Source organism: Mustelus asterias, chromosome 13 (assembly GCF_964213995.1).
Source record: "Mustelus asterias chromosome 13, sMusAst1.hap1.1, whole genome shotgun sequence".
NCBI classification, from domain to species: Eukaryota; Metazoa; Chordata; class Chondrichthyes; order Carcharhiniformes; family Triakidae; genus Mustelus; species Mustelus asterias.
In genome coordinates this window covers 62,836,783-62,862,216 of record NC_135813.1, presented here as the reverse complement: position 1 = coordinate 62,862,216, position 25,434 = coordinate 62,836,783, and the positions used below count along the sequence as shown (strand labels likewise).

Sequence of the window (25,434 nt, the reverse complement as noted above, 5' to 3'; positions counted from 1 at the left end):
GATAGAGATAAAAGAATGAAGATCAGTCACATTAATAATCAATCAATCAATCCACATAATAGTGGAAGAGAGATGAAGGAGGAAATATGCAAAAAAAATAGGAATTACGAAAACAGCATAGAATTATAGTTTCCGGTGATACCAAATCCCCCAAAATTACTTGCCCAGAAGTGATCGGTAAAGGGGATAAAAGAATAGAGTTCCTACAATGTTTACAAGTTCCTTCCTAATCCAATGTATAAGAAATCTAACAGGGAAGGATGTGTCATTGGATCTAATATCCCAGAGTAGATATAAGTAGAAATAAGGGAATATTTAGGCAATTGTGACCATAACATAATACGCTCTAAGGTATGATTACAAAGAATCAAGTATGATGGAGACTGGAACAACGCAGGGTAGATTGAAGAAATGCCAATTTTGAAGGGCTGAGAACAGAACTTTGGAAGGGCGGCACGGTAGCACGGTGGTTAGCACTGCTGCTTCACAGCTCCAGGGTCCCGGGTTCGATTCCCGGCTCGGGTCACTGTCTGTGTGGAGTTTGCACATTCTCCTCGTGTCTGCGTGGGTTTCCTCCGGGTGCTCCGGTTTCCTCCCACAGTCCAAAGATGTGCGGGTTAGGTTGATTGGCCAGGTTAAAAATTGCCCCTTAGAGTCCTGGGATGCGTAGGTTAGAGGGATTAGCAGGTAAGTATGTGGGGGTAGGGCCTGGGTGGGATTGTGGTCGGTGCAGACTCGATGGGCCGAATGGCCTCCTTCTGCACTGTAGGGTTTCTATGATTTCTATGAAAAGTAAAGTTTATTTATTAGTCACAAATAAGGCTTACATTAACACTGCAATGAAGTTACTGTAAAAATCTCCTAGTCGCCACATTCCAGCGCCTGTTCGGGTCAATGCACCTAACCAGCACGTCTTTCAGACTGTGGGTGGAAACCGGAGCACCCGGAGGAAACCCACACAGACACTGGAAGAATGTGCAAACTCCACACAGACAGTGACCCAAGCCGGGATTCGAACCCAGGTCCCTGGCACTGAGGCAGCAGTGCTAACCACCCGTGCCAAAAACAAAATAGTTAATAATCTTAACAAGCAGTGATGTCGTGTAGAAAGGGGAAACACTTAAACAGTGTTCAAGAGAGCCCAGGAAAAATATATTCTGCTGAAAAAAAAGACTGAATACTAATGAGATACCATGGATGAATAAAAACAAAAGGGAAAATTTGAGGGTAAGGCAAGATAACACACTAAATACATGGACTTCAGAGGAGAGGGAGGACTTTAAAAGAAAACAAAGTGGAAGGTAAAGGGGAGATTATGAAATTAAATGATCAAGGAATATGAAACAAATAGTAAAACATTCCATAGATACCTAAATAAGAAAAAGAAAGTTGGTGTGCAAATGGGATACTAAGGGATGGACAGGATAAAATCGAAGGCAATGATATCTGCTAACTTCTGTTTAACTAGTTAGAAACGTAGAAACAGAAATTAGAAGCAGGAGTAGGCCATTCGGCCCTACTAGCCTGCTCTGCCATTCATTTTGATCATGGCTGTTCACCAAATTCAATATCTTGATCCCCACTCTTCCCCCATACCCCCAGATCCCTTTAGTCCCAAGAGCTATATCTAATTTTTTTCTTAAAATCAGACAACGTTTTGGCCTCACCTACTTTCTGTGGTAGTGAATTCCACACATTCACCAACCTCTGGGTGAAGAAATTTCTCCTCACCTCAGTTCTAAAAGGTTGTCCCATTATCCGCAAACTAGTCCTGGACTCGCCCACCATTTGGAACATTCTTTCTGAATCTACCCTGTTGGAATTTTATAAGCTTCTAGGATATCCCCTCTCACTCTTCTAAACTCCAATGAATATAATCATAACCGACTTAGTTTCTCCTCATATGACACACATGCCATCCCAGGAATCAGCCTGGTAAACCTTAGCTGTATTCCCTCTAAAGCAAGGACATCCTTCCTCAGATAAAGACACCAAAACTGCACACAATACTCCAGGTGTGGCCTCACCAACACCCTATACAATTAAATCCCTACACTTAAACCCCCTCGCTATGAAGGCCAACGTATCATTTGCCTTCGTTACTGCCTGCTGTAACTGCATGCTTACTTTCAGCAACTGATGCTCGAGGACACCAAGGTCTCACTGAGTATCCACCTCTCTCAAATTACACCCATTCAAGTGATAATCCGTCTTCCTATTATTTATCCACATTATACTGCTGCTGTCTGTCCAAATCATGCTGAAGAATCCTCCTCACAGCTCACCCTCCCACCCAACTTTGTACCATTTGCAAATTTGGAGATAATACATTTAGAACATACAACATAGAACATTACAGCGCAGTACAGGCCCTTTGGCCCTCGATGTTGCGCCGACCAGTGAAACCAATCTAAAGCCCCTCTAATCTACACTATTCCAATATCATCCATGTGTTTATCCAATAACCATTTGAATGCTCTTAATGTTGACGGGTCCACTACTGCTGCAGGCAGGGCATTCCATGCCCTTACTACTCTGTGAGTAAAGAACCTACCTCTAACATCTGTTGTATATCTCTCACCCTTCAATTTAAAGCTATGTCCCCTCGTGTTAGCCATCACCATCCGAGGAAAAAGGCTCTCACTATCCACCCTATCTAATCCTCTGATCATCTTGTATGCCCCCATTAAGTCACCTCTTAACCTTCTTCTCTCTAACGAAAACAACCTCAAGTCCCTCAGCCTTTCCTCATACGATCTTCCCACCATACCAGGCAACATCCTGTTAAATCTCCTCTGCACCCTTTCCAACACTTCCACATCTTTCCTATAATGCGACGACCAGAACTGTACGCAATACTCCAAGTGCGGCCGCACCAGAGTTTTGTACAGTTGCAGCATGACCTCATGGCTCCGAAACTCAATCCCTCTACCAATAAAAGCTAACACACCGTAAGCCTTCTTAACAACCCTATCAACCTGGGTGCCAACTTTCAGGGATCTATGCACATGGACACCGAGATCTCTCTGTTCATCCACACTACCAAGTATCTTACCATTAGCCCAATACTCTGTATTCCTGTTACTCCTTCCAAAGTGAATCACCTCACACTTTTCCACATTAAACTCCATTTGCCACCTCTCAGCCCAGCTCTGCAGCTTATCTATGTCCCTCTGTAACCTGCCACTTCCCTCCGCACTGTCAACAACTCCACCGACTTTCGCGTCATTCGCAAATTTACTAATCCATCCTTCTATGCCCTCATCCAGGTCATTAATAAAAATGACAAACAGCAGTAGCCCCAAAACAGATCCTTGCGGTACACCTGGTTCCCTCTTACAAATCAATATATAGTGTGAACAGTTGGGATCTTAGCACAGATCCCTGCGGAATCCCACTAGTCACTGACTGCCTATCAGATAAAGACCCATTTATGCTCTTTGCTTCCTATCTGCTAAACAACTTTCTATCCATCTCAAGACAATACCCACAATCCCATATGCTTCAACTTTACATAATAGTCTGTTATGTGAGACCTTGTCGAAAGCCTTCTGAAAGTCTAGATAAACCTCATCCACTGGTTCTCCTCGGTCAACTCTACTAGTTACATCTTCAAAGAATTCCAATAGATTCATGAAGCATGGTTTCCCTTTTGTAAATCCATGCTGACTTTGTCTGATTATACCACTGCCTTCCAAATGCTGAGTTCAGAAATCCTTAATAATGGACTCTAGCAACTGACATTAGGCTCACTGGTCTTTAGTTCCCTGTTTTCTCGCTACCTCCCTTTTTGAATAGTGGGCTTATATTAGCTACCCTCCAATCTGTAGGAACTAGTCCGGAATCCAAAGAATTTTGAAAAATAACCACCAATGGCTATTTCCAGGGCCACTTCCTTAAGTACTCTGGGATGAAGATTATCAGGACCTGGAGGTTTATCCACCTTCAATCCCATCAATTTCCCCAAAACCATTTCTCTACTAATGCTGATTTCCTTCAGCTCCTCACTAAAACGTATTTCTCTCAGAACTTCTGGTACATTATTCATGTCTTCCTTTGTGAAGACTGAAAAAAAGTACGAATTTAATTCCCCAGCCATTTCTTTATTCCTCGTTATGAACTCTCACATTTCTGACTGTAAGGGGCCTACATTTGCGTTTGTCAATCTTTTTCACTTTACATATCTATAGAAACTTTTACAGTCAGTTTTTATGTTCCCTGCTAATTTACTTTCATACTCTATTTTTCCCTTCTTAATCAATTCCTTGGTCTTACTTTGCTGAATTTTAAACTGCTCCCAATCCTGAGGCCTTTTGCTTTTTGTTGCCAATTTGTATGCTTCTTCCTTGAATCTGATACTAACTCTAATTTGCTTTGTACGCTATGGTTTGGCCACAATTCCCTTATCACTCTTGCACCAACAGGAATAAACAACATCTGGAGTTCACCCATTTGTTCTTTAAATGCCTGTCATTGCCTGTCCACTGTCTCTCCTCTCAGTAATGTTTCCCAGTCCATCATGGCTAATTCACGCCTTATGCCATCATAGTTACCTTTATGAGATTCAGGACCCTGGTCTCAGAATCAACTACATCACTATCCACCCTGACAAAGAATTCTACCATATTATGTTCACTCATCCCCAAGGGTTCTCTCTCAACTGGATTGTCAACTAATCCTTTCTCATTGCACAACGCCCAGTCCAAGGTGGCCTGCTCCCTTGTTGGTTCCTCAATGTACTGCTCCAGAAAACCATCCCATACGCATTCCAGAAATTCCTCCTCCATTGTACTGTAACTAATAATCATTTTACTTGTTCCCGATAAAATAGCCACATCAGTATTTGTCTCAAAATATTTGATTTTCCCTCCAAACAATGGGAAACCGCACTGGATGGGATAGGGAGCTATGGGCAATGGTTGGGAGATTTATGGAGGTAGTGATGTGGCTCCAGTCTATAACCTTCTGATTCAGAGTGGATAGGTAAAACTGAGCCACAACTGACGCCTAAACCAGAAGACATTTGACCCACGCTCTCCTCTAAAAATTAATGTTCAAATCTGCGTAATGTCCGATTATAAAGATCAGTCTGAATATTTCCCTTGTGTTGGGGCTCATTGTCTGAAGGGATCACAGACATACACTCCTCGCTGGTGCCCTCTGGCACTGTGCTCTGCAACCGCAGTCTGTCACAGGATGGCAAGTCACGGGGGTTTAGTCAAAGACCCTCTGTGTACATAGCTCCAGAATTTGCTGCGGGTGAAGTTGCTCAAGGCAGAAAAATCATTCAGTCCAGATCCAATGCATCTGGTTACTGAGGGAAGAGTGGATATAGTGGGGGCTCAAGCCAAAATCTCCCTGCCATCCTTAGATGTGGGAGTGGTCCCAGAGGATAAGTTTGGGGGTAAACATTACAATTACAGGTCAATCTGCCTAATGTCAATGGTGAGCAAACTTTTAGAAACATTGAACTGGGATATAATTAATCGAGTACTTGGAAAAATATGTTAACAAATCTATGCTGGCTGTCATTTACTGGGGGAAATTGTGTTTGACTTACTTGATTGAGCTTTTTGATTAAATAGCAGAGGGGGTTGATGAAGGTAGTGTGGTTAAGACTATAAGACCATAACAAATAGGAACAAGAGAAGGCCGTTCAGCCCCTCGAGACTGCTCCGCCACTCAATAGGATCATGGCTGATCCGACGTTGCTCATGTCCACTTTCCTGCCCTTTTCTCATAACCTTTATTCCCTGACTGATCAAGAATCTTTCTCAGCATCAAATATACAAAGGACTCTGCCCCCTTAGCTCTATGTGGCAAAGTTCCAAAGACTCTCAACGCTTTGAGACAAAATTCCTCCTCATCTCCATCTTAAATTGGTGCCCCTTTATTCTGAGGCTATGCCCTCTGGTCCTAGACTCTCCCATGAGGGGAAACATCCTCTCAGCATTTACCCTGTCAAGCCCCTTAAGAAACCCATATGTTTCAATGAGATCACCTCACATTCTTCTAAATTCCAATGAGTAGAGTCCCAACCTGTTTAACCTTTCCTCATAAGACAATCCCTCCATACCAGGGATCATCCTAGTTAACCTTCTCTGAACTACCTCCAATGAAATAATATCTTTCCTTCAATAAGGGGACCAAAACAGCTCACATTACTCCACGTGATCTCACCAGTATTTGCACAGTTGCAGCAAGACTTCCCTACTCTTACCCTCAAACCCCCTTGACATAAGGGGCAACATTCCATTAGCCTTCCTGACTACCTGCTGCACCTGTGTACTAGCTTTGTGTTTCATGCACAAATACCAATTCCATTTGTTAAGTTTTGCTTCATTTAAATAATACTGTTCTATTGTTCTCCCTGCTAAACAACTTCTCATTTTCCCACATTACACTCCATTTGCCAATTTATTACCGACTTACTTAACCTTTGTAAACTAAAATCAAATTACTGTAGATGCTGGAATCTTAAACAATAACAGAAAATGCTAGAAAATCTCAATTTTCTACTTTCTGCAGTTTTGACGAAGGGTCATTCAGACTCAAAAAGTTAGCTCTGTTCTCTCCACAGATTGATTACCTGTAAAGACTCGCATTCCAACCATTATCTTGTAAACTGAGTTTGTGTCTTTATATGCCCGGTTTGTGAACAGAACTCCCACTAACCTGATGAAGGAGCAGCGCTGCGAAAGCTAGTGGCTTGTGCTACCAAATAAACCTGTTGGACTTTAACCTGGTGTTGTGAGACTTCTTACTATGCTCTCCACAGATAGTCAGACCTCCTGAGATTTCAAAGCATTTTCTGTTTTTGTCTTTTTGTAATCTGTTTGTATCCCTCTCACAACTTGCTTTTCCACTTATTTTGCGTATGTGGACTTTCAAAAGGCGTTTGATAAAATACCGCATCATAGATGTTTTCGCAAAATTGAAGCCTTTCAGATCAAAAGGGTTAGTGACAGCTTGGATCCAAAGCTGACAGAGCAAGTGGAGAGTAGAGTTGAATGGTGATTGTGGAAAGTTACAGTGGCCTTTCCCCAAAAGTCAGTGTCAGGACCATTGCTCTTTTTGAGATATATGCATTCTCTGAGGCTATAATCCCAGAAAGGAAAGCAGAAAAATAATTTACACAAGGTCCTATTATCAAAGTGTTTTCCTCACCCTATGGGGCAGCATGGTAGAACACTGCTGCCTCACAGCACCAGCGACCTGGGTTCGATTCTGGCCTTGGGTTTAAAGTTTATTTATTAGTGTCACAAGCAGGCTTGCATTAACATTGCAATGAAGTTACTGTGAAAATCCCCTCGTCGCCACACTCTGGCACTTGTTTGGGTACAGTGAGGGAGAATTTAGCATGGCCAATTTAGCATGATGTGGAGATGCCGGCGTTGGACTGGGGTGAACACAGTAAGAGTTTTAACAACACCAGGTTAAAGTCCAACAGGTTTATTTGGTAGCAAACACCATTAGCTTTCGGAGCGCTGCTGGAAGGAGCAGCACTCCGAAAGCTAATGGTGTTTGCTACCAAATAAACCTGTTGGACTTTAACCTGGTGTTGTTAAAACTCTTACAATTTAGCATGGCCAGCTCGTCTTCTGGATTTTGGGAGGAAACCGAAGCACCCGGAGGAAACCCACACAGACACGGGGAGAATGTGCAGACTCTACAAACAGTGACCCAAGCCGGGAATCAAAACTGGGTCCCTGGTGCTGTGAGGCACTGTGCCACTGCGCCACCCACTGCCTGTACGGAATCTGCATGTTCTCCCCGTGTCTGCGTGGGTTTCCTCTGGGTGCTTCGGTTTTCTCCCACAGTCCAAAGATGTGCAGGTTAGGTGCACTGGCAGTTCTAAATTGACCCTTAGTGTCCCAAAATGTGTAGATTAGGGGGATTAGCGGATATGTGAAGGGTTACGGGATAAAGCGGAGGGGTGGGAGGCCCTTTCGAAGGGTCGGTGCAGACTCGATGTGCTGAACGACCTCCTTCTGAACTGTAGGGGGATTCTATTTGAAATTTTCCTGAACCCTCCTGCAGTCCGTTCCTTGGACCTGTCCCTGTAAATTCCTGATGTGGAGATGCCGGCGTTGCCGCCTGTAAATTCCCCCAGCTCCGCACTGAAGGCTGCGCCCCACTCACAAAGCTCACACACATCCTAAGGTGCTTTTAGCAAACTTTCCAAATCACAGTCTATCCTCTTCTCCAACCCGGGGGCGGGGCGACCCCCTAATCAGCAGCGAGCGGAGAATTTAACCCGCTGGGCTCTCCCGCCCAGACATTTCCCCAAGAGACTCCCTGCCACCAACAAGCAACTGCATTCCTATAGCGCCTAGGTTCCCATGGGAACATTTGCAAGGTGCCAGCATTCATTGGTTCACAATCACTTTTCTCACTGTGGGGATTAATAAACTGCAAAAAAAAGTAAAACTAACGATTCAAACAGGGAAAATTGATAATTTTACAGGAATTCTGACCTATTTTCCAGACAGAGTTTACACGCTTCCTATTAAAGATTGCACAGTCGGAATTGGCACCTTTGATGTTGTATTTCGCTGACAGAAACCTCCCTTTGTAAACCATTGTGAACAATCTGGAATCATTCTTACTTTAACGCCTCTCCCTGCAGCTCCTCCGCACACTCCAGCTGCTCACTGATTACGGGTGATTGACAGCTCAGCTGGGGGCTGTTGCACAGCAACCGGAGCACGCCGGAAGTCCCTGTCTCCCTGATTGACAGGCCCCGTTCAGGTTGCCTAGCGACAGGAGGACGCCGGAAGCAGCGGGCGGGAATTTTAGCGCCGACTGAAACAAAGGGAGAGGGAGAGAGACAGAAACAGACAGAGCCCCTCCCTGAAGCATCTCCCCCCCCAGAGGTAGAGAGCCTCTCCCTGCACCCGCCCCTCCCAGGGGTAGAGAGCCTGTCCCCGCAGCCCCTCCCCCCCCACCCCAGGGGCAGAGAGCCTCCTCCTGCAGCCGAACCTCTCCCTAAAATGTATTTATTAGTGTCACAAGTAGGCTTACATTAACACTGCAATGAAGTTACTGTGAAAATCCCCTAGTCGCCTCGCTCCAGCGCCTGTTGGGGTACACTGAGGGAGAATTTAGCATGGCCAACGCACCTAACCGGCACGTCTTTTAGACTGTGGGAGGAAACCAGAGCACCCAGAAGAAACCCACGTGGAGAATGTGCAGACTCCACACAGTGACCCAAGCCAGGAATCAAACCCCGGTCCCTGACGCTGTGAGGCAGCAGTGCTAACCACTGTACCATCCCTCTCCCTAGTCTTACTCCATTGCCCTGCAACTTAATCCCCCCCCCCCCCCTCCCGCCACACTTTTTAACTCTATGTATGATGTGGAGATGCCAGGTACACGGTACCTACTCTTGCAACTCGGCCAACGTTGTCTACCTGATACGCTGCAGGAAAGGATGTCCCGAGGCATGGTACATTGGGGAAACCATGCAGACGCTATGACAACGGATGAATGAACACCGCTCGACAATCACCAGGCAAGACTGTTCTCTTCCTGTGGGGGAGCACTTCAGCAGTCACGGGCATTCAGCCTTGGATCTTCAGGTAAGCGTTCTCCAAGGCGGCCTTCACGACACACGACAGCGCAGAGTCGCTGAGCAGAAACGGATAGCCAAGTTCCGCACACATGAGGATGGCCTAAACCGGGATGTTGGATTTATGTCACATTATCAGTAACCCCCACAGCTTGCCTCCTGGACTTGCAGAATTCCACAAGCTGTTCTGTCTGGAGACAATACACATCTCTTTAACCTGTGTTGAATGCTCCCTCCACCCACATTGTCTGTACATTTAAGACCTGGCTGGCTGTAGAGATTTGCATTCTAATCAGTATTCTGTAATTTGATTTCTGTGTCTGTGCCCTGTTTGAGAACAGATATCCACTCCATCTGACGAAGGAGCTCTGCTCCGAAAGCTTATGGTATTTGCTACCAAATAAACCTGTTGGACTTTAACCTGGTGTTGTGAGACTTCTTGATGTGGAGATGCCAGCATTGGACCGGGGGATGAGCACAGTAACAAGTCTCACAACACCATGTTAAAGTCCAACAGGTTTATTTGGAATCGCGAGCTTTCTGATCATAGCTGAAGGTAATGATTGAACGGCAAAGCAGAGTCGATGGGCCAAATGGCCTAATCTTGCCCCTATATCTAATGGTCTTATGACTGTAACACTATATTCTGCACCCTCTCCTTTCCTTTTCCATTATGTACCCTATCAACGGTATGCTTTGTCTGTGTAGCAGCGCAAGAAACAATGTTTTTCACTGTATCACAATACATGAGAATAATAAATTGAATCAATCAAAGCAACACTGTGAATCTCATCCTATTTCCAGTTATCTTCAGCGATGATCAGGAGTCATCCAGACTTGAAACATTGGCTCTGTTCTCTTTCCAAAGACGCTGAGATTTTCCAGTACTTTTTGTTTTCATTTCAGATTCCAGGTGAGTGATGAAGCAGTGTCGCTCTGAAAGCTCGTGATTCCAAATAAACCTGTTGGACTTTAACCCTATGTTGTGAGACTTCTTACTGTAACTCTATGTATCCAGTTCTCTTAATGTGCCACTGTCAGTACCCTTCTCAGCCATGATCACCACCATTTACATTCCCTTTGTTTTTTTGTCTGGGACATCTTCGTCAATTTCTCCCTTGCCTCCAGCTCTCTATCCAGCCCCCACAGCCACCCTCACCATAACATATTCTTCAAGATGGTGCCTGAGCGTGGTGACTTCTTGCAAGCTGTCCCCACCATACCATCTAATTCTATCTTTTACTCTTGTTCTATGCTCTTAAAACTGAACTGTAACTACACCTTAGCTAAGACTTACAGAAACTTACAGAATACTGAAAGGCTTGGATAGAGTGGATGTGGGGAAGATGTTTCCATTAGGGTTAGGAGAGGCTAGGAGTAGGAGAGACTAGTATCCGAGGGAACAGCCTCAGAGTAAAGGGACAACTCTTGAGAACCGAGATGAGGAGGAATTTCTTCAGCCATAGGGTGGTGAATCTGTGGAATTCATTGCCACAGAAGGCAGTAGAGGCCAAGTCATTGAGTGTATTTAAGGCAGAGATAGGTAGATTCTTGAATGGTAAGGGGAACAAAGATTACGGGGAAAAGGTGGGAGAATGGGGTTGAAAAACATATCAGCCATGATTGAAGGGCAAAGCAGACTCGATGGGCCAAATGCCCTAATTCTGCTCCTATATCTAATGGTCTTATGACTGTAACGCCATATTCTGCACCCTCTCCTTTCCTTCTCCCTTATGTACCCTATGAACGGTATGCTTTGTCTGTATAGCAGCGCAAGAAACAATATTTTTCACTGTGTCCCAATACGTGAGAATAATAAATCGAATCAAATCAAAGCAACAGTGAATCTCATCCTAATTCCAGTTATCTTCAGCTATGACCAGGAGTCATCCAGACTTGAAACATTGGCTCTGTTCTCTTTCCAAAGATGCTGTCACACTTTTCCAGTACTTTTTGTGCTGTTTTCATTTCAGATTCCAGCATCCGCAGTAATTTATTTTTATCTCCCTTTTAAAGGTTACTATTGAAACTGCTTCCACCTCCCACCTGCAATAAAAAAAACGATTCTCCTCCGACCCCTGGTTTGTTTTTCCCAATTATCTTAAATCTCCATTGAAAACAGAAAAGGCTGCAAATACTGAGGTCGGGCGAGAGAAACAGTTATCTTTTCAGGTCAATCGCCTCTGATCAGATTACAGATAACTTTGGAAAATGCTGGAAATACTCAGTAAGTCAGGCAGCATCAGGACCCCGACTCAACGATTATCCACTTGAAACGTTAACTCTGTTACCGCCACCTGACCTGCTCAGCATTTCCAGCATTTTCTGTTTTTATTTAAGATTTCAAGCATCCGCATTATTTTGCTTTTGTACCTAAAATGAGGGTTGCCAACCTTCCTGTCGGTTAAATTGTTTTTATTTGCTCCATCAAAATCACTCAATTTTGAACAGTACTAGTGAATATCCCTTTCATCTCTCCTTTATGTAGGACAATCCCAGCCTCTCGAAACACACCATTCACCTAACTGAAATTCCTCATTCGTGGTGTTGTTCTAATAAATATCCACTGCACATTCTCTAAAGCCTTAACCTCCTGGAAGGTGCAATGATCAGAACGAGACACCACAATCTAGCAATCTAAAAGTAATATCCTCCATGCTTTTGTATCAAAATAGTCAGCAAGGATTCCGAAAGCCATGCTTAGCTTACCTGATATCTGAGGAGGTAACAGAAAGGGTGGATAACAGTCAGTTTGGCTAACAGGTCTAATATGTGGCACTTTATCAAACATAATGAAAGTCAATTTTTGCACCAACTGCACTTCAATGACAAAGTATAAGACACTAGATTGGCCTCAGCTGGAGGATTGCGCCCTGTTCTGGGTGCCATACTTTACAAGGCGATGGCCTGGTGGTATTATCACTAGACTATTAACCCAGAAGTTCAGCCAATGTTCCAGGAATCTGGGTTCGAATGGGTTCCGTGGTGGAATTTGAATTCAATAAAAATATCTGGAATTAAGAATCTACTGATGATCATGAAACCATTGTCGATTGTCAGAAAATCCCATCTGGTTCACTGATGTCCTTTAGGGTAAGAAATCTGCTGTTTTTACCTGGTCTGGTCTACATGTGACTCCAGAGCCACAGCAATGTGGTTGACTTGCAACTGCCCTCCAAGGACAGCTGGGGATGGGCAATAGATGCTGGCCAGTTAGCGATGCCCATGTCCCACGAATGAATAAAAAAAAATGTGAAGGCATTGGAGAGAGTGAAGAAACAAGTCACAAGAGTGACTCTAGAGATGAAGAACTTCAGTTCTGTAGATAGATTGGAGAAGTTCATTGGAGAAGATTTTTTTGATTTGATTTATTATTGTCATGTGTATTGGTATGCAGTGAAAAGTATTGTTTCTTGCACGCTATAGAGACAAAGCATATTGTTCATAGAATACATAGGGGAACAGGAAAGGAGAGGTTGCAGAATGTAGTGTTACAGTCATAGTTAGGGTGTAGAGAAGACTGAAGATATTTGATAGAAGTATTCAAAATCACGAGGGCACTGGACAGTGTAGATCAGGAGAAACTGTCCCCACTGGTGAAAGAATCAGAAAATAAAGCACACAGATTGAAGGTAATTTACAAAAGAAGCAAAAGCAACACAAGGAAAAACGTTTTCACACAGGGAATGGTTAAGGTTTGGAATGCACTGCCTGAGAGTGTGGAGGAGGCAAGTTCAATCGCAATGTTTAAAATAGAATTTGACTGTTATCTGAAAAGGAAGACTGTGCAGGGTTACAGAGAAAAGGTGGGGAAATGTCGCCAGGTGAATGATTCATTTGGAGAGCTGGCGCAGACACAATGGGCCAAACAGCCTCCTTCTGCACTGTGACAATCCTGAGATTTTGTCAAATTTCATGGAATTTTCAGCACAGAAACAGGCCATTGAGCCCAACTGGGCACACATTAGTTATTATTTACTAACTCATATTCAAACCAAGAGACAATTAATTTTGTCTTGGATTGTGGCCTCGACAAGTGTTCACACTTCAAGGTTTTAGATGTTCAGACCACCAACAAATGTCCTGGTTCCTCCACACCGACACTATAGTTAAGAAAGCCCACCAACGCCTCTACTTTCTCAGGAGGCTAAGGAAATTTGAAATGTCTGATACGACTCTCACCAACTTTTACAGATGCACCGTAGAAAGCATTCTTTCTGGTTGTATCACAGCTTGGTATGGCTCCTGCTCTTCCCAAGACCGCAAGGAACTACAAAAGGTTGTGAATGTAGCCCAATCCATCACGCAAACCAGCCTCCCATCCATTGACTCTGTCTACATTTCCCACTGCCTCGGCAAAGCAGTCAGCATCATTAAGGACCCCACGCACCCCAGACATTCTTTCTTCCACCTTCTTCCATCAGGAAAGAGATACAAAAGCCTGAGGGGACATACCAACTGACTCAAGAACAGCTTCTTCCCTGCTGCCATCAGACTTTTGAAAAGACTTACCTTGCATTAATTTCTTTGTCTATACCCTAGCTATGACTGTAACACTACATTCTGCACCCTCTCCTTTCCTTCTCTATGAAGAGTATGTTTTGTCTGTATAGTGCGCAAGAAGCAATACTTTTCACTGTATACCAATACATGTGACAATAATAAATCAAATCCAATCACATTACGGTTACTGGACTGTTGTTACCAAGTTTATTTGCTTCCCTTTTGTTTTTGAACAAGGTGTAACATTTGTATCTTTTCATTTTTCTGGCATCATGAACCACTTTATCCAAGGAGGGCTGAAAGATGTGGTCAGCACCTTCAGCTATTTTCACCTTTACTTTCCTCAGCAAACTCATATGCATTTCATTTGGTTCAGGAGTCTTTTCCACTATGGTCACAGCCAACCATTGATATGCCTCTGTTCTGTTAAGAATGTTGATTATTTTAGAAAGTTGTAGATTGTCTCAGCTGCTGTGGTGGAATTTGCCATAGCTGTCAAAACGTGGGCAGAGTTTTCAGGGCAGGTTGGTGGATGTGAATTGGCTGGAAGCCGCTTTGGTGAGGTGGAAATTCTTGGTGAAAAGCTGTTTTCAGCTTTGTAGTTATAGAGCATGAACAAGGCAAAAAAAAAGCCTCAGGGAAGAATTGTGTAATAATAACATTTGAGTTAACATTGTATGGTGGAGATATGCGCTCTACTGAGTGCTCCCTTCACTTGTTAATCTTTGCTACCATTTCAGATGGACCACTCTCAACTCAGTGACATTAGTCCTACTCCAGTTATCTTCACCTTAAATTGTTCCTTGTCCTTTTCGATAACCACTTTAAGCCTAACAATATTGTAATCTGAGAACACTAACTAAAGAGGGGATACAATTGGGTGGCAGTGAACCTTCAACTTTCAACCCTATGCCTCAGCTTCAAGGTAATAAAGTGTCAAAAATACCAACTGCTAATTGCCCTGACTATACTAACTTGGACCAATGACAGACGTAGCTGTCTAAAACTGGATGTCCTTGAGGTGATGTTTGGCATCAGCAGCAGCATTACTGGGTGCCATCACAATCTGTAAGCTTGTAGTTTAGCCAATCCCTCATTCCTCCAGCATTAAAGTGGGCAATCAATCCTGATTGAACATGGCATGAAGAGGGAAGTGCCAGGGTTAGAATGCGGCACTAAGGTTATGGATCTACTCCACAGAGCAAAACAACAAAACAGGCACAGTTAGAGCAAAGCACTCCTTAATGATTGCAGCAATCCTCGAAAAGCAAGTGAATAAGGAAAAGATAGGGCCTATCAGAGATGTATATGGTAACTTGTGGGTTGATTCAGAAGATGTGGGTTGGGGACTCAATGAGTACTTTGTCTCTATCTTCACCAAGGAGAGAGCTGATTCAGACATTCTAGTCAATCAGGAACACTGTGAAGTATTAGATATAATAAGTATGAGGGAGGAAGTACCGGAGGGACTGTCATCCTTGAAAGTGGATAAATCAACAGGGCTGGATGGATTGTATCCCAGGATATTGAAGGAAGCCAGTGAGGAAATAGCAGATGCTCTGAGGATCATTTTCCAATCCTCACCAGATACAGGTGAGGTACCAGAGTGTTGGAGGGCTGCGAAGGTTGTACCATTTTAAAAAAAGAGTGTAAGGAATGAGCCGGAAAACTATAGGCCGGTCAGTCTGACTTCGGTAGTGGGCAAATTATTGGAAATAATTCTGAGAGACAGGTCAAACTGTCACTGACAAAGGCACAGATTGTTCAGGGATAGTCAGCATGGTTTTGTTCGGAGAAAATCATGTAATAGAGGTGATCGGTAAGATCGGCAATGTTTGGCTGTTGTGCATCCCAGATCTAGGCACCCCTAGGCAGGTTCTTCAAGTGCAATGACATCCACCCACCAATGTGGAAATCTGATCAGGTATTTCCTTTCCACAAAAAGCAGGAAAAATCCAAATCAACCAATTACCATTTCATCAACTTCCTCCAATCATCAACTAACTGACAGAACGGACAATCAATAATGCCACCAAGAAACACCTTCTCAACAATACCAATTTATTGATGCTCAGTTCAAGTTCCCTTGGGTCACTCTGCTCCAAACCTCATCGCAAATACATGAACAGAGTCAGGAAACACTTACCACAAAATCAGAAAATGCTGGAAAATCTCAGCAGGTCTGACAGCATCTGTGGGGAGAGAATAGAGCCAGAGCTCTGACAAAGGGTCATCTAAACTTGAAACGTTGGCTCTATTCTATCCCTGATGTGGAGATGCCGGCGTTGGACTGGGGTGAACACAGTAAGAAGTTTAACAACACCAGGTTAAAGTCCAACAGGTTTATTTGGTGATTGACCAAATAAACCTGTTGGACTTTAACCTGGTGTTGTTAAACTTCTTACTGTGTTTACCCCAGTCCAACGCCGGCATCTCCACATCATGACTACCATCGACACCACAAACTGCCGGCTCCAAGTGGAGAGGATCTCCAAGAAGATTGTGCATATTGACCACCAAATAAACCTGTTGGACTTTAACCTGGTGTTGTTAAACTTCTTACTTTATTCTATCCCCACAGATGCTGTCAGACCTGCTGAGATTTTCCAGCATTTTCTGTTTTTGTTTCAAATTCCAACATCCGCAGTGTTTTGCTTTTATAACAGAGTTGCCACCCTTGATATCAAGGTAACATTAAAATAGGTATAGCAGCTAGGGGCCTGAACAAAAGTGGTAAAATATGGCAGAAACCGCTGCAGTCATACCTGCCAGAGGTGATACTGGTGTTGACAATGAGAATAAAATTAATTTTTAAAAATTACACATTTTCCATTTTGCACGTTGTAATATTTACTGTTGTAACCAGAGGACCTCACTGCAGAAGTGGTTCTGGAATCAGAGTTTCTCTTCCCCAATGTCTAAACTCACACATAACCTGAAGGCATTTGATAGCAGAGGGCAGCTTGGGCGCAGAATGAACCAACACCTTCAGCAACTGGACAAGAAAGGGAGTCTAAAAACAAATGGGTAAAAATGAAAACGTAAACTGTTGTTGGCCTCACAAAGCACAGCATGCATCAGTAGACACATTACACCTTTCCAGATGGGTTTCTATCACTGACAGATCTTTGTCAGTAGCAACAGCATGCACAGCTACCATTTGGTGACTCTTATTTCAGTGCTTTGAATGACTCCACAGGATGATCCTGCCATCCAGCAATGCGAAGCTGCTCTGGATGGGCACAAAGCATTACTTACATGGCCACAGTAAAAGCCAGCTCCCAGACTGCTCTGTCCCTGCAAACGGGAACAGGCAATGAGGCATCAGGGCAATTATTGAGAGGTGCAATCCATATTGTTTTTTAAAATTTTATTTATTTGTGTCACAAGTAGACTTATATTAACACTGCAACGAAGTTACTGTGAAAATCCCCTAGTCGCCACACTCTGGCACCTGTTCGGTTAACACTGAGGGGGGAATTTAACATGGCCAATGCACATAACCAGCACGTCTTTCAGATTGTGGGAGGAAACCCACGCAGGCACGGGGAGAAAATGTAAATTCCACACAGACAGTGACCCAATCTGGGAATCAAATCCGGGTCCCTGGCACTGTGAGGAAGCAGTGCTAACCGCTGTGCCATCCATGCCTCCCGTGGTGTTCTCAACAGATAATGTGTTGCAGTCAGTTATCATTGTCTGGGTTTTCACAACTGTGTTTTGAAGCATTCCACCAATGTACTTGTGTAGACAACGTTAGGTACTGTGTCCAAATGCTGAAAATTCACAAACTAAATGATACCAGTCAGACATCACAAAGCACCCACACGATGAGCCTCTTCATTTCTGATTTTATTTTATTTCTACTTTTTTTGGCATGTTTTTTGTCTTTAATCTCACAAGAAGGATGTGTTCTGTTGTCCTGTCAGTTCAACGTGGATTTTGATTGGCGTTGGGTTAGATTAGAGATCTAACTGTGGTGGGATTTGCAAATGAGGTGAGTGCACCGAAAAGCTCAAATTTTAGGCAAATAATTGGTTAATGTATGTAAATATAATCCTTTAAGCAATTCAAATGTACATAGAAAATAAAGAGCTTTGGCTACTTGCATAATTAAGCAGGTTATACAAGTACATGGGAAGAGCATGATTAACACATTGAGCACTGGACATTATCTTTGCACCATTGAAAATACACTGTTCCTTTGTGTGGTCTCAGCGCACTAGACTTGCTGCACATTACCTACTATAGAATTGTAAAAAGTAGCATTCGAGAAAGGCATTACCATCATTGAGCATTTCAATGAGAATAAACTCCAATTTTTAAAAATGGCACTCTCTCCATATTGCATAATGGCATAATATTTACTGTTGTCCTGTTGAGTTCATCCTCTGGTGGTGATCTTCAGTCGATGATCCAAGTGTTCCCTGATAAAGGGAACACTGATAAATCGTGCACAGGCCACAACCAGAGTTTGTGGTGTTTTGGCCCTCATTCAAATCTTACCATGGTGGGAACATCTTCCCAATATTAACCCAATTAAAATACTTGAAGTACGAGTCAAGAGGGAGCTGGAAATCAAATGGTAGAATGCGGGCCCCACTGTATCCAATGCAGAGCACAATCCAGTTGCTAGTGAGTTCAACAACAAGTTGCCCAGTTGACAAACGTTTATAATGAGACTCAGGGGTGGGTGTTGGGGAGACCAACTTCCAGATAAAATGGTCAATTAGATCCAGTATTGAGATTATGGCATTATACTTTAGCACCTTTAAATAGTAGACTTTCATATCCTCTGCAGGGTACTCACACCTAACCTCTATTTTTTTTACTACCAGTCCACTTGCTACATTTTATTTGTTATCAGGTGGGAAGAGGTCACACAATTAATATATAGGTGCAAGGCTAAAATGAAACCATCTCCACCGAAATGGACTTCATATATAAAAGGACGGTAATAAGGGTAGCCTCAGCACTCATGAGAAGGCAAAAAGTTCAGGGTACCTTCCATTTGTTCTCATAGGAAGCAAGAGGTAATTGGCATTGTCCCAGGATATGGTCTACTTCACTTCAATCTGGCTCAATTGGCTTATTATAATAGTTAGAGAATGAGACATCTCAACAGCCTGTCCATTTCTGCTTTAAGGAACTAGATAGTCCTGACAACGTCCTATTCAATCCAGACCTGTCCAAGGTACGGATAATTTCATTGAAAGACTCGTGCTGAACCCTGAAGTGGAATCCACAACATCAACTTCAAAGTGAAGCAACAACTCAGTGGATTTGATTCAACCCTCCTCCCTAGAAAAATAATATCTCCTGTGTTCAAGCTTCATAACCTTTGTTGACAGCAGCTTTGAACAGAGACAATGCTGAGGGGGTGAGGTTCTAAACCATACCCGGTATCATCAGCGTCAGTGGGAAAATTTTCACTGAGATTTTGTCTCAGAAACGCTCCTCCACTCTGCATGGTTTGGAAGAGGGGTGGATGCATTTTCTTATAACTCACTCAGATGTATAAGGGTCTTGGGTGTAAGCGCACAGTTTGGGCCTGTGCAGTTTTGAAACAGTGCTTCACCCAGTGATGGATTGGTTACCGTCTCATGGGGCAAATGGGGACTCTTCACCAAATGTGTCTAAGTAGGGAAGCCTGGTGGCCCATTCTGTAGAGTATCGCTCTCCATCCACAACATCGAAGGGTATGTTTTTATTAGTCCAGAGCCATCTCAGTAAGCAGAAAATATTGGAGACATTTATGCCCTCCACAGGGGGACTGTGCTGGGGGGAGAACGAAAGACAACGGGGGAAGTACAAGAGAATGGAGATGTACACACCCATTGACCAATCATAGAGCAGCATGGATGGGATGGAGGTGGGGTGGACCATGCTGCCCTCCTGGCTGCGGGAGGCAATGAGGTGAATCATGAGGGGAGTGAAAATGGAAGGGAATAAGAACAGGGGACCTGAGGGAAGGAGGCCCCCGACGCACTGCGGCAGTCAATGATCAAATCAATTCAAAACATCCATTTCCTCCCAAAGATTTGCGTTGTCATCAGACTCAACAACCTAAGCTTTCTTTCTCCTCATCTCTCATTTCTCCTTAACGTACGATGGATTCATTCAGGGTGGACAGTACTGTTTTGACATCGTTGATATGCAAATCTTAACAATAATATAAATAGAATGCTAGTCAATCTCTGAAGTGTAAACCCGCAGATCTCTACAACCTCAGTTTTATGTTCTAAACAGTTTAAATAATATAAATATATATATAATTAATATATATATATATACATACACGGTCTGTTTGGGTATTTTCTTTTCCACAAGATATTCACAACTGCTGGTGGCAAACTAATGCTTCCAACATTCTACAAATCTATCGGAAGTAACAAGCTACGTTTGTGCTGGGGCAAGTTAGAATCGGAGTCAAATACTGGATAACAGAGAACAAGTCCTGCTACTCAAAGGGACGCTGCACTTTGGCTACAATGGAATCCATATATACACATTGGCCAGTTACTGAATCTGGCTATGCTTCTGTTAATCATGGAGGAATATTCAAACCTCACTTGTTACAAACTGAGGAATGTTAAAGAAGGTTGATTCGGGGAGGCTTTGTTTGTTTGAGGTTGCCATTCCTGTGAAGACTTGCAGGAATCTTTCCCAGCCACAAGAGCAGCCTATGCAGTTCTCTCCTCCCTAGGACTGCCACTGCCTCTAAAGTTATCAACAGTGACTGGGATAAGGGAGGGGGACAGGGGTAGAGGATTTCCTCTCTCCCCTGGGTGGAAACATCTGGTCTCCATTCAGCCCATCTTCCTGATAGCCCCTGGGAAGTGTGGAAAATCACAGGCACGTCAAGGTCATTTCACCTTTCAAAGGAAACAAGTTATTGTGAATAACTGTTTGCACTCCATCTACATGAACATAAGTATATATCAGGATTCAACTGTATACATAATGCAGAAAGGGCACAAGCACCTGGTTCAACAGAGAAATCAGCCCTGGCAATTGCTTCTCAGGGTCTTATTGCTTATCCTCACCCACTGAGGGACTGGTTGGTGAAAACTACCCAATTTTAATTGTTCAGCAGGGATCGCCTGCTCCAAGTGGCCCGTTGTTTAACCCTCAGCTCATTTCCATGCCAGCCAGCAGGTAACTCTCCAAATGTCCATCTTTACCTATCTGCAATTTGTGCAAATTGCATCCAATATCAATGCGTGACTAAGTTACAGAGCTCCTCCGGATGTGTGAGGAGAAGTCAGAGTTAACGTGGGATCCAAAGTTATTTCAGTAGAAGAGGTGTTTGGATGGGCCTGTATATAATTGCTGGGGTTCAAGTGTCACACTAACTTCTTGCTTCAGTTACAATAACTACATTCTCCAGCTGAGTGCTTTCAGTCGCAGTTAATAACAAGTTTCCACTAATAAAGTGCCTTCAACGTAGAAAAAACATGTCCTAAAGTGCTTCAAAGAGTTCAAAGAATGGATGCAAAGCGGAGGAGGCAAGGCAGAGGAGGCAAGGCAGAGGAGGAAAGGCGGAGGCATTTGAGGTTCCGGGACAGAGGGCAAGTTTGACGTCCAAAGGCATGGTCAAGGAGGCAAGTCTGCTGGAGAGGGAAGAGGTGGGAAGTGGGAAAAGTGTTCCGGGAGGTCAAGACTGAAACTGTCAGATAGCTCCAGCACGGATGGTGGACCAGGCAGGAGAACTAACAGGTTGGAGGAATGGCTCAAGAGAGGTGTTTTAAAAATTCATTTATGTGGTGTGGTGTCGCTGGCTAAGACAGTATTTATTGCCCATCTCACATATGTCTTTCTACATCCGAATTAGCCTTCTGCAGTCAATGCTCAGCCTGCCTGAGGTTTTAAATGTAGAAGGGAAATTACAGCTTAGACACACGATTAGAGAGAGAATTGCAATTTAAACTGTTCAGCCTTAACTCTGTATTGAAGTCCTTTGCCCAAGGCTCAATCTAAACGTTACAGAGAGCAGTCACAGACTTATCAATCTCTCTCCGCTACCCTGTCCAAAGCTTCTGCACCGCTGGCTGGAAGGAGACACCTTACACACTCGACTTTGTATGTGACTTTATAATTGGGGATTTCAGACCACAATTTATGATCCCTGTTCATGGTATCACTGCAGCAGCACCTCACCATGTCACCAGTGCCAACTCGCCCAAAATCTCCAAGTAGAAAACATGGCGACACTGGAATCACATGATCAATGAGGGTAATTCGGGCAAGATTATTCTCCACAGAAATTTATGATCAAGTTGATAATCTTACTCTACTCTCTCTTTCTGGGTTCTCCCTTCGTCCTACTCCCAGACTTTCCTCCAAGGTAAGTCAGCCAGCTCGGAACAGGTACTCAACAAGATTTCTCCTCCCATTCCTGGGGAGATTCTGCCACTCCTGCACCATGACGCAGGTTGGGTGGGGAGCAGTTCAGGGGAGTTAATTTGCCACCTCTTATCCTCTGGCCCATGTAGTCATGATCCAACAAGAGTCATTGGTACGACCTTCACAGGACAGTAATGCTGCTCATTCCCAAGATTCAGGTAAATAGGAACCTTCTCTCGGTTGATACTGTAACACAATGTCCTTTAGCTGAGACATTAAACCAATGGCCTCACTGTGCCTGATTGGGTGAACATTAAAGGAGGGCAGTGGGATGGCATTCTTGAAGGGTGAGATCCAACGGGATTAAGGGAACTTTCCATCTGAACCAAATGGTTTTTTTTCTGGTCATGCAATGTTGGGTATCTTCAGTCGCAGTACACCCTGCCCAGCTGCTACCTTCTGAATGGGTGCCAATTCAAGCAAGCATGTGGGTACAGCCTTGGGCTCCACTGTCAGTCTCATCCGAGGATCTACCAGTCACTCTCAGGCGATAACAGCTCCATTTCCAATATGGATTTGTGGGTTGCATCCTTGGTATCAGCACGGTGCTCCCCGAGTTTGGCTTCCCTCTAACCCTGTGGGATTGTGGCAGTGCAAGTCTGCAGCACAATGCACAGATGGCAATGGGATCTATAAACAGTCAGTCTAATGGCCAGAGATTACTTTAGTCAGTTTTCATCAGCACCCCCCACCCTCACCACCTCCCCCACCATCACCACCATCTTGGCATCAAACTGATAAATCTCATCAAGCCGTTATATAAACAAAGATGCATGATTTTCCGAGAATATAACCCATGGCGGGGCCACGCCCTCACCACGTTTATGCAGTTAGACCAGCAGTAAAAGCTGGTTTCTGAGATGATGCTCGGTGATATCCACCAGGGAGAACATCTCCCCAAAGGGATAGTCTGACTGGCCAGCCTCAGAACATAACCACCCTGAGCGCACTGAGTGCACCAGGTTAAACAGCTCGAAAGACATCGTCACTGCTGTTTTGGTCTCCGTGCCTGCTTTCAGTGGGCACATTCTTTGACTTGAGCTTAGGAACCATTCTGACATTTAAAGGGCGGGTGTCACTGGCAAGAAGCAAGGTCAAGGCGTGTTCCATGCACAAACCCAAGATTGCGCTAATGCCGTTGTGTAAATCTTGGCAGCCATGTCTAGTCCATTCATCGGGGTTAGAAGGCAGTGATGTCGAGTTACCAGGCAGCACTAAGACCCTCAGTGGAAATGCTGGATCAGCAATAGTTCAGCATTCCAGGAGCAGGGAGCCTGTAGAGTCAATCGCTAGCAGATTGTGTTGTGTGTGGGGAGGGGGGGGTGTGATCCGAATCGGGATTAATCTGCTACAGACAGTGAGTCTGAGAGTAACACCGATGATGCATCATCACTTAGGTCAAGTGATTTGCTGTGACTAACCGTGCAATCCTCTCCACTTACTGCTTGTCATCTGATTTACTACCCACTGCTGTAATGATATAACAAAGCCCCAGATGCGGAAAAATGCTGGGCTCTAAGCAGATCCAAAAGATAACCTACTCAAACTAAGATGCGGGACAGCATTCTCCAAATGCTGGTACGGTCGACACCTCACCTTCATGAGTGCAACTTATGGACTTTGCGAAGCTTTGCTGTCTCTTCATAGCAACACCACCAAAGGACCAAACGCTGACTGGCCACGCGACACTGAACAGGCCCCACCCTGCCTTTCCCTCAGGGAATGACAGACTGCTGGCAAACCCCACCTGCCGGTAACCTGCACTGTTCATTTAGTTTAAAATGATAAAATCTTAACTCCAGCTATCACTGAAAGAGAAAGCTCTGGTCAGGGAAACGTGATAACTAACGATCATCTCATTCATGCCCAGCTGCACGGATTGCATATGACTTTTGGGAAGTGGGGGTGGGGTGGGGTGGGGTGGGGTGGGGTGAGGGGGGAGGGGGTGGGGATGGGTTTGATTGTTAAATTACTGGTGCTCATGCCCAATCCCCAAGCAACCCACAGCTTTTACTTCCTGGACATTTTTAGCCTAACAAACTATCTGTGGGCCTTCTGTGGTGTGTTTCCTCGTCTGGGGAGATGGGGGCATGATGTTCTTTTGCATTGACGTTGTCTGTACCAGAAAGCTGCCTGGTGTTTCCACTGTTGTGAGTTCCACAGTGGAGGCTCGCGGCACTCCTGTCCTCTCCCACAGGTGACCAGGGAGACTCTGAGGTCCATCGGGCTGGAGTCAATGGCACTCAGAAGATATCTGGGCAGGTCTTCCAGTCCTGTGTCTCTTTACACTCCCAGTAGCCACCTTTGTAAACGTACACCTCCTCCCCAGTGATGGGGTCCTCTTTCTTCTCAAACCACACTGGTTGGTAGGGCTCGTGTTCCCTGCCTGTAAAAGAAAGAACTTTATCATTTCAGAGCGTCTTTCAGAGCCACACAATGCCCAAAAGCTCTTCCCAGCCAATGAAGTACTGTTAAAGCATTGTCACTATTGGGACATAGGAAAATCAGCAGTCAACATGCGCACAGCAAGGTCCCACAAGCAGCAATGACCAGATCTTTTGGTGATGTTACTTAATGAATAAATATTTGTGGGCCAGGCCACCAGGTTCAACATCTATTGTGCCATTCCCCACCATGGTAGCGTGAGATTTTTCATTACCACCCTAGGAGGCAGAAAGGGACTTGGTTCAGACGAATGAGGTGGGGGGGGGGGGATCTCATGGAGACTTATAAAATTCCTACAGGACTAGACTGGGTAGATGCAGGGAGGATGTTCCCAATGGTGGGGGAGTACAGAACCAGGGGTCGCAGTCTGAGGATTCGGGGTAGACCATTTAGGATGGAGATGAGGAGACATTTCTTCATCCAAAGAGTGGTGAGCCTGTGGAATTCATTACCACAGGAAGTAGTTGATGCCAAAACATTGAATGTAATCTAGAGGCTGCTGGATATAG

At 44.3% G+C, this 25,434-nt stretch overlaps 1 protein-coding gene across 8 annotated transcripts in view; it reads right to left on the bottom strand.

Moving 5' to 3' along the window:
• Positions 1–17,909: 17,909 nt before the first annotated feature.
• LOC144502696 (oxysterol-binding protein 2-like) overlaps positions 17,910–25,434 on the bottom strand; it is a 386,545-nt gene continuing 379,020 nt past the window's right edge. For all 8 annotated transcript variants that reach the window (XM_078226903.1, XM_078226904.1, XM_078226906.1 and 5 more), the window contains one exon: positions 17,910–24,866. In XM_078226903.1, the coding sequence (XP_078083029.1) occupies positions 24,724–24,866 (143 nt within the window). In that variant the 3' untranslated portion in view covers positions 17,910–24,723. The remainder of the gene's footprint in view (positions 24,867–25,434) is intronic.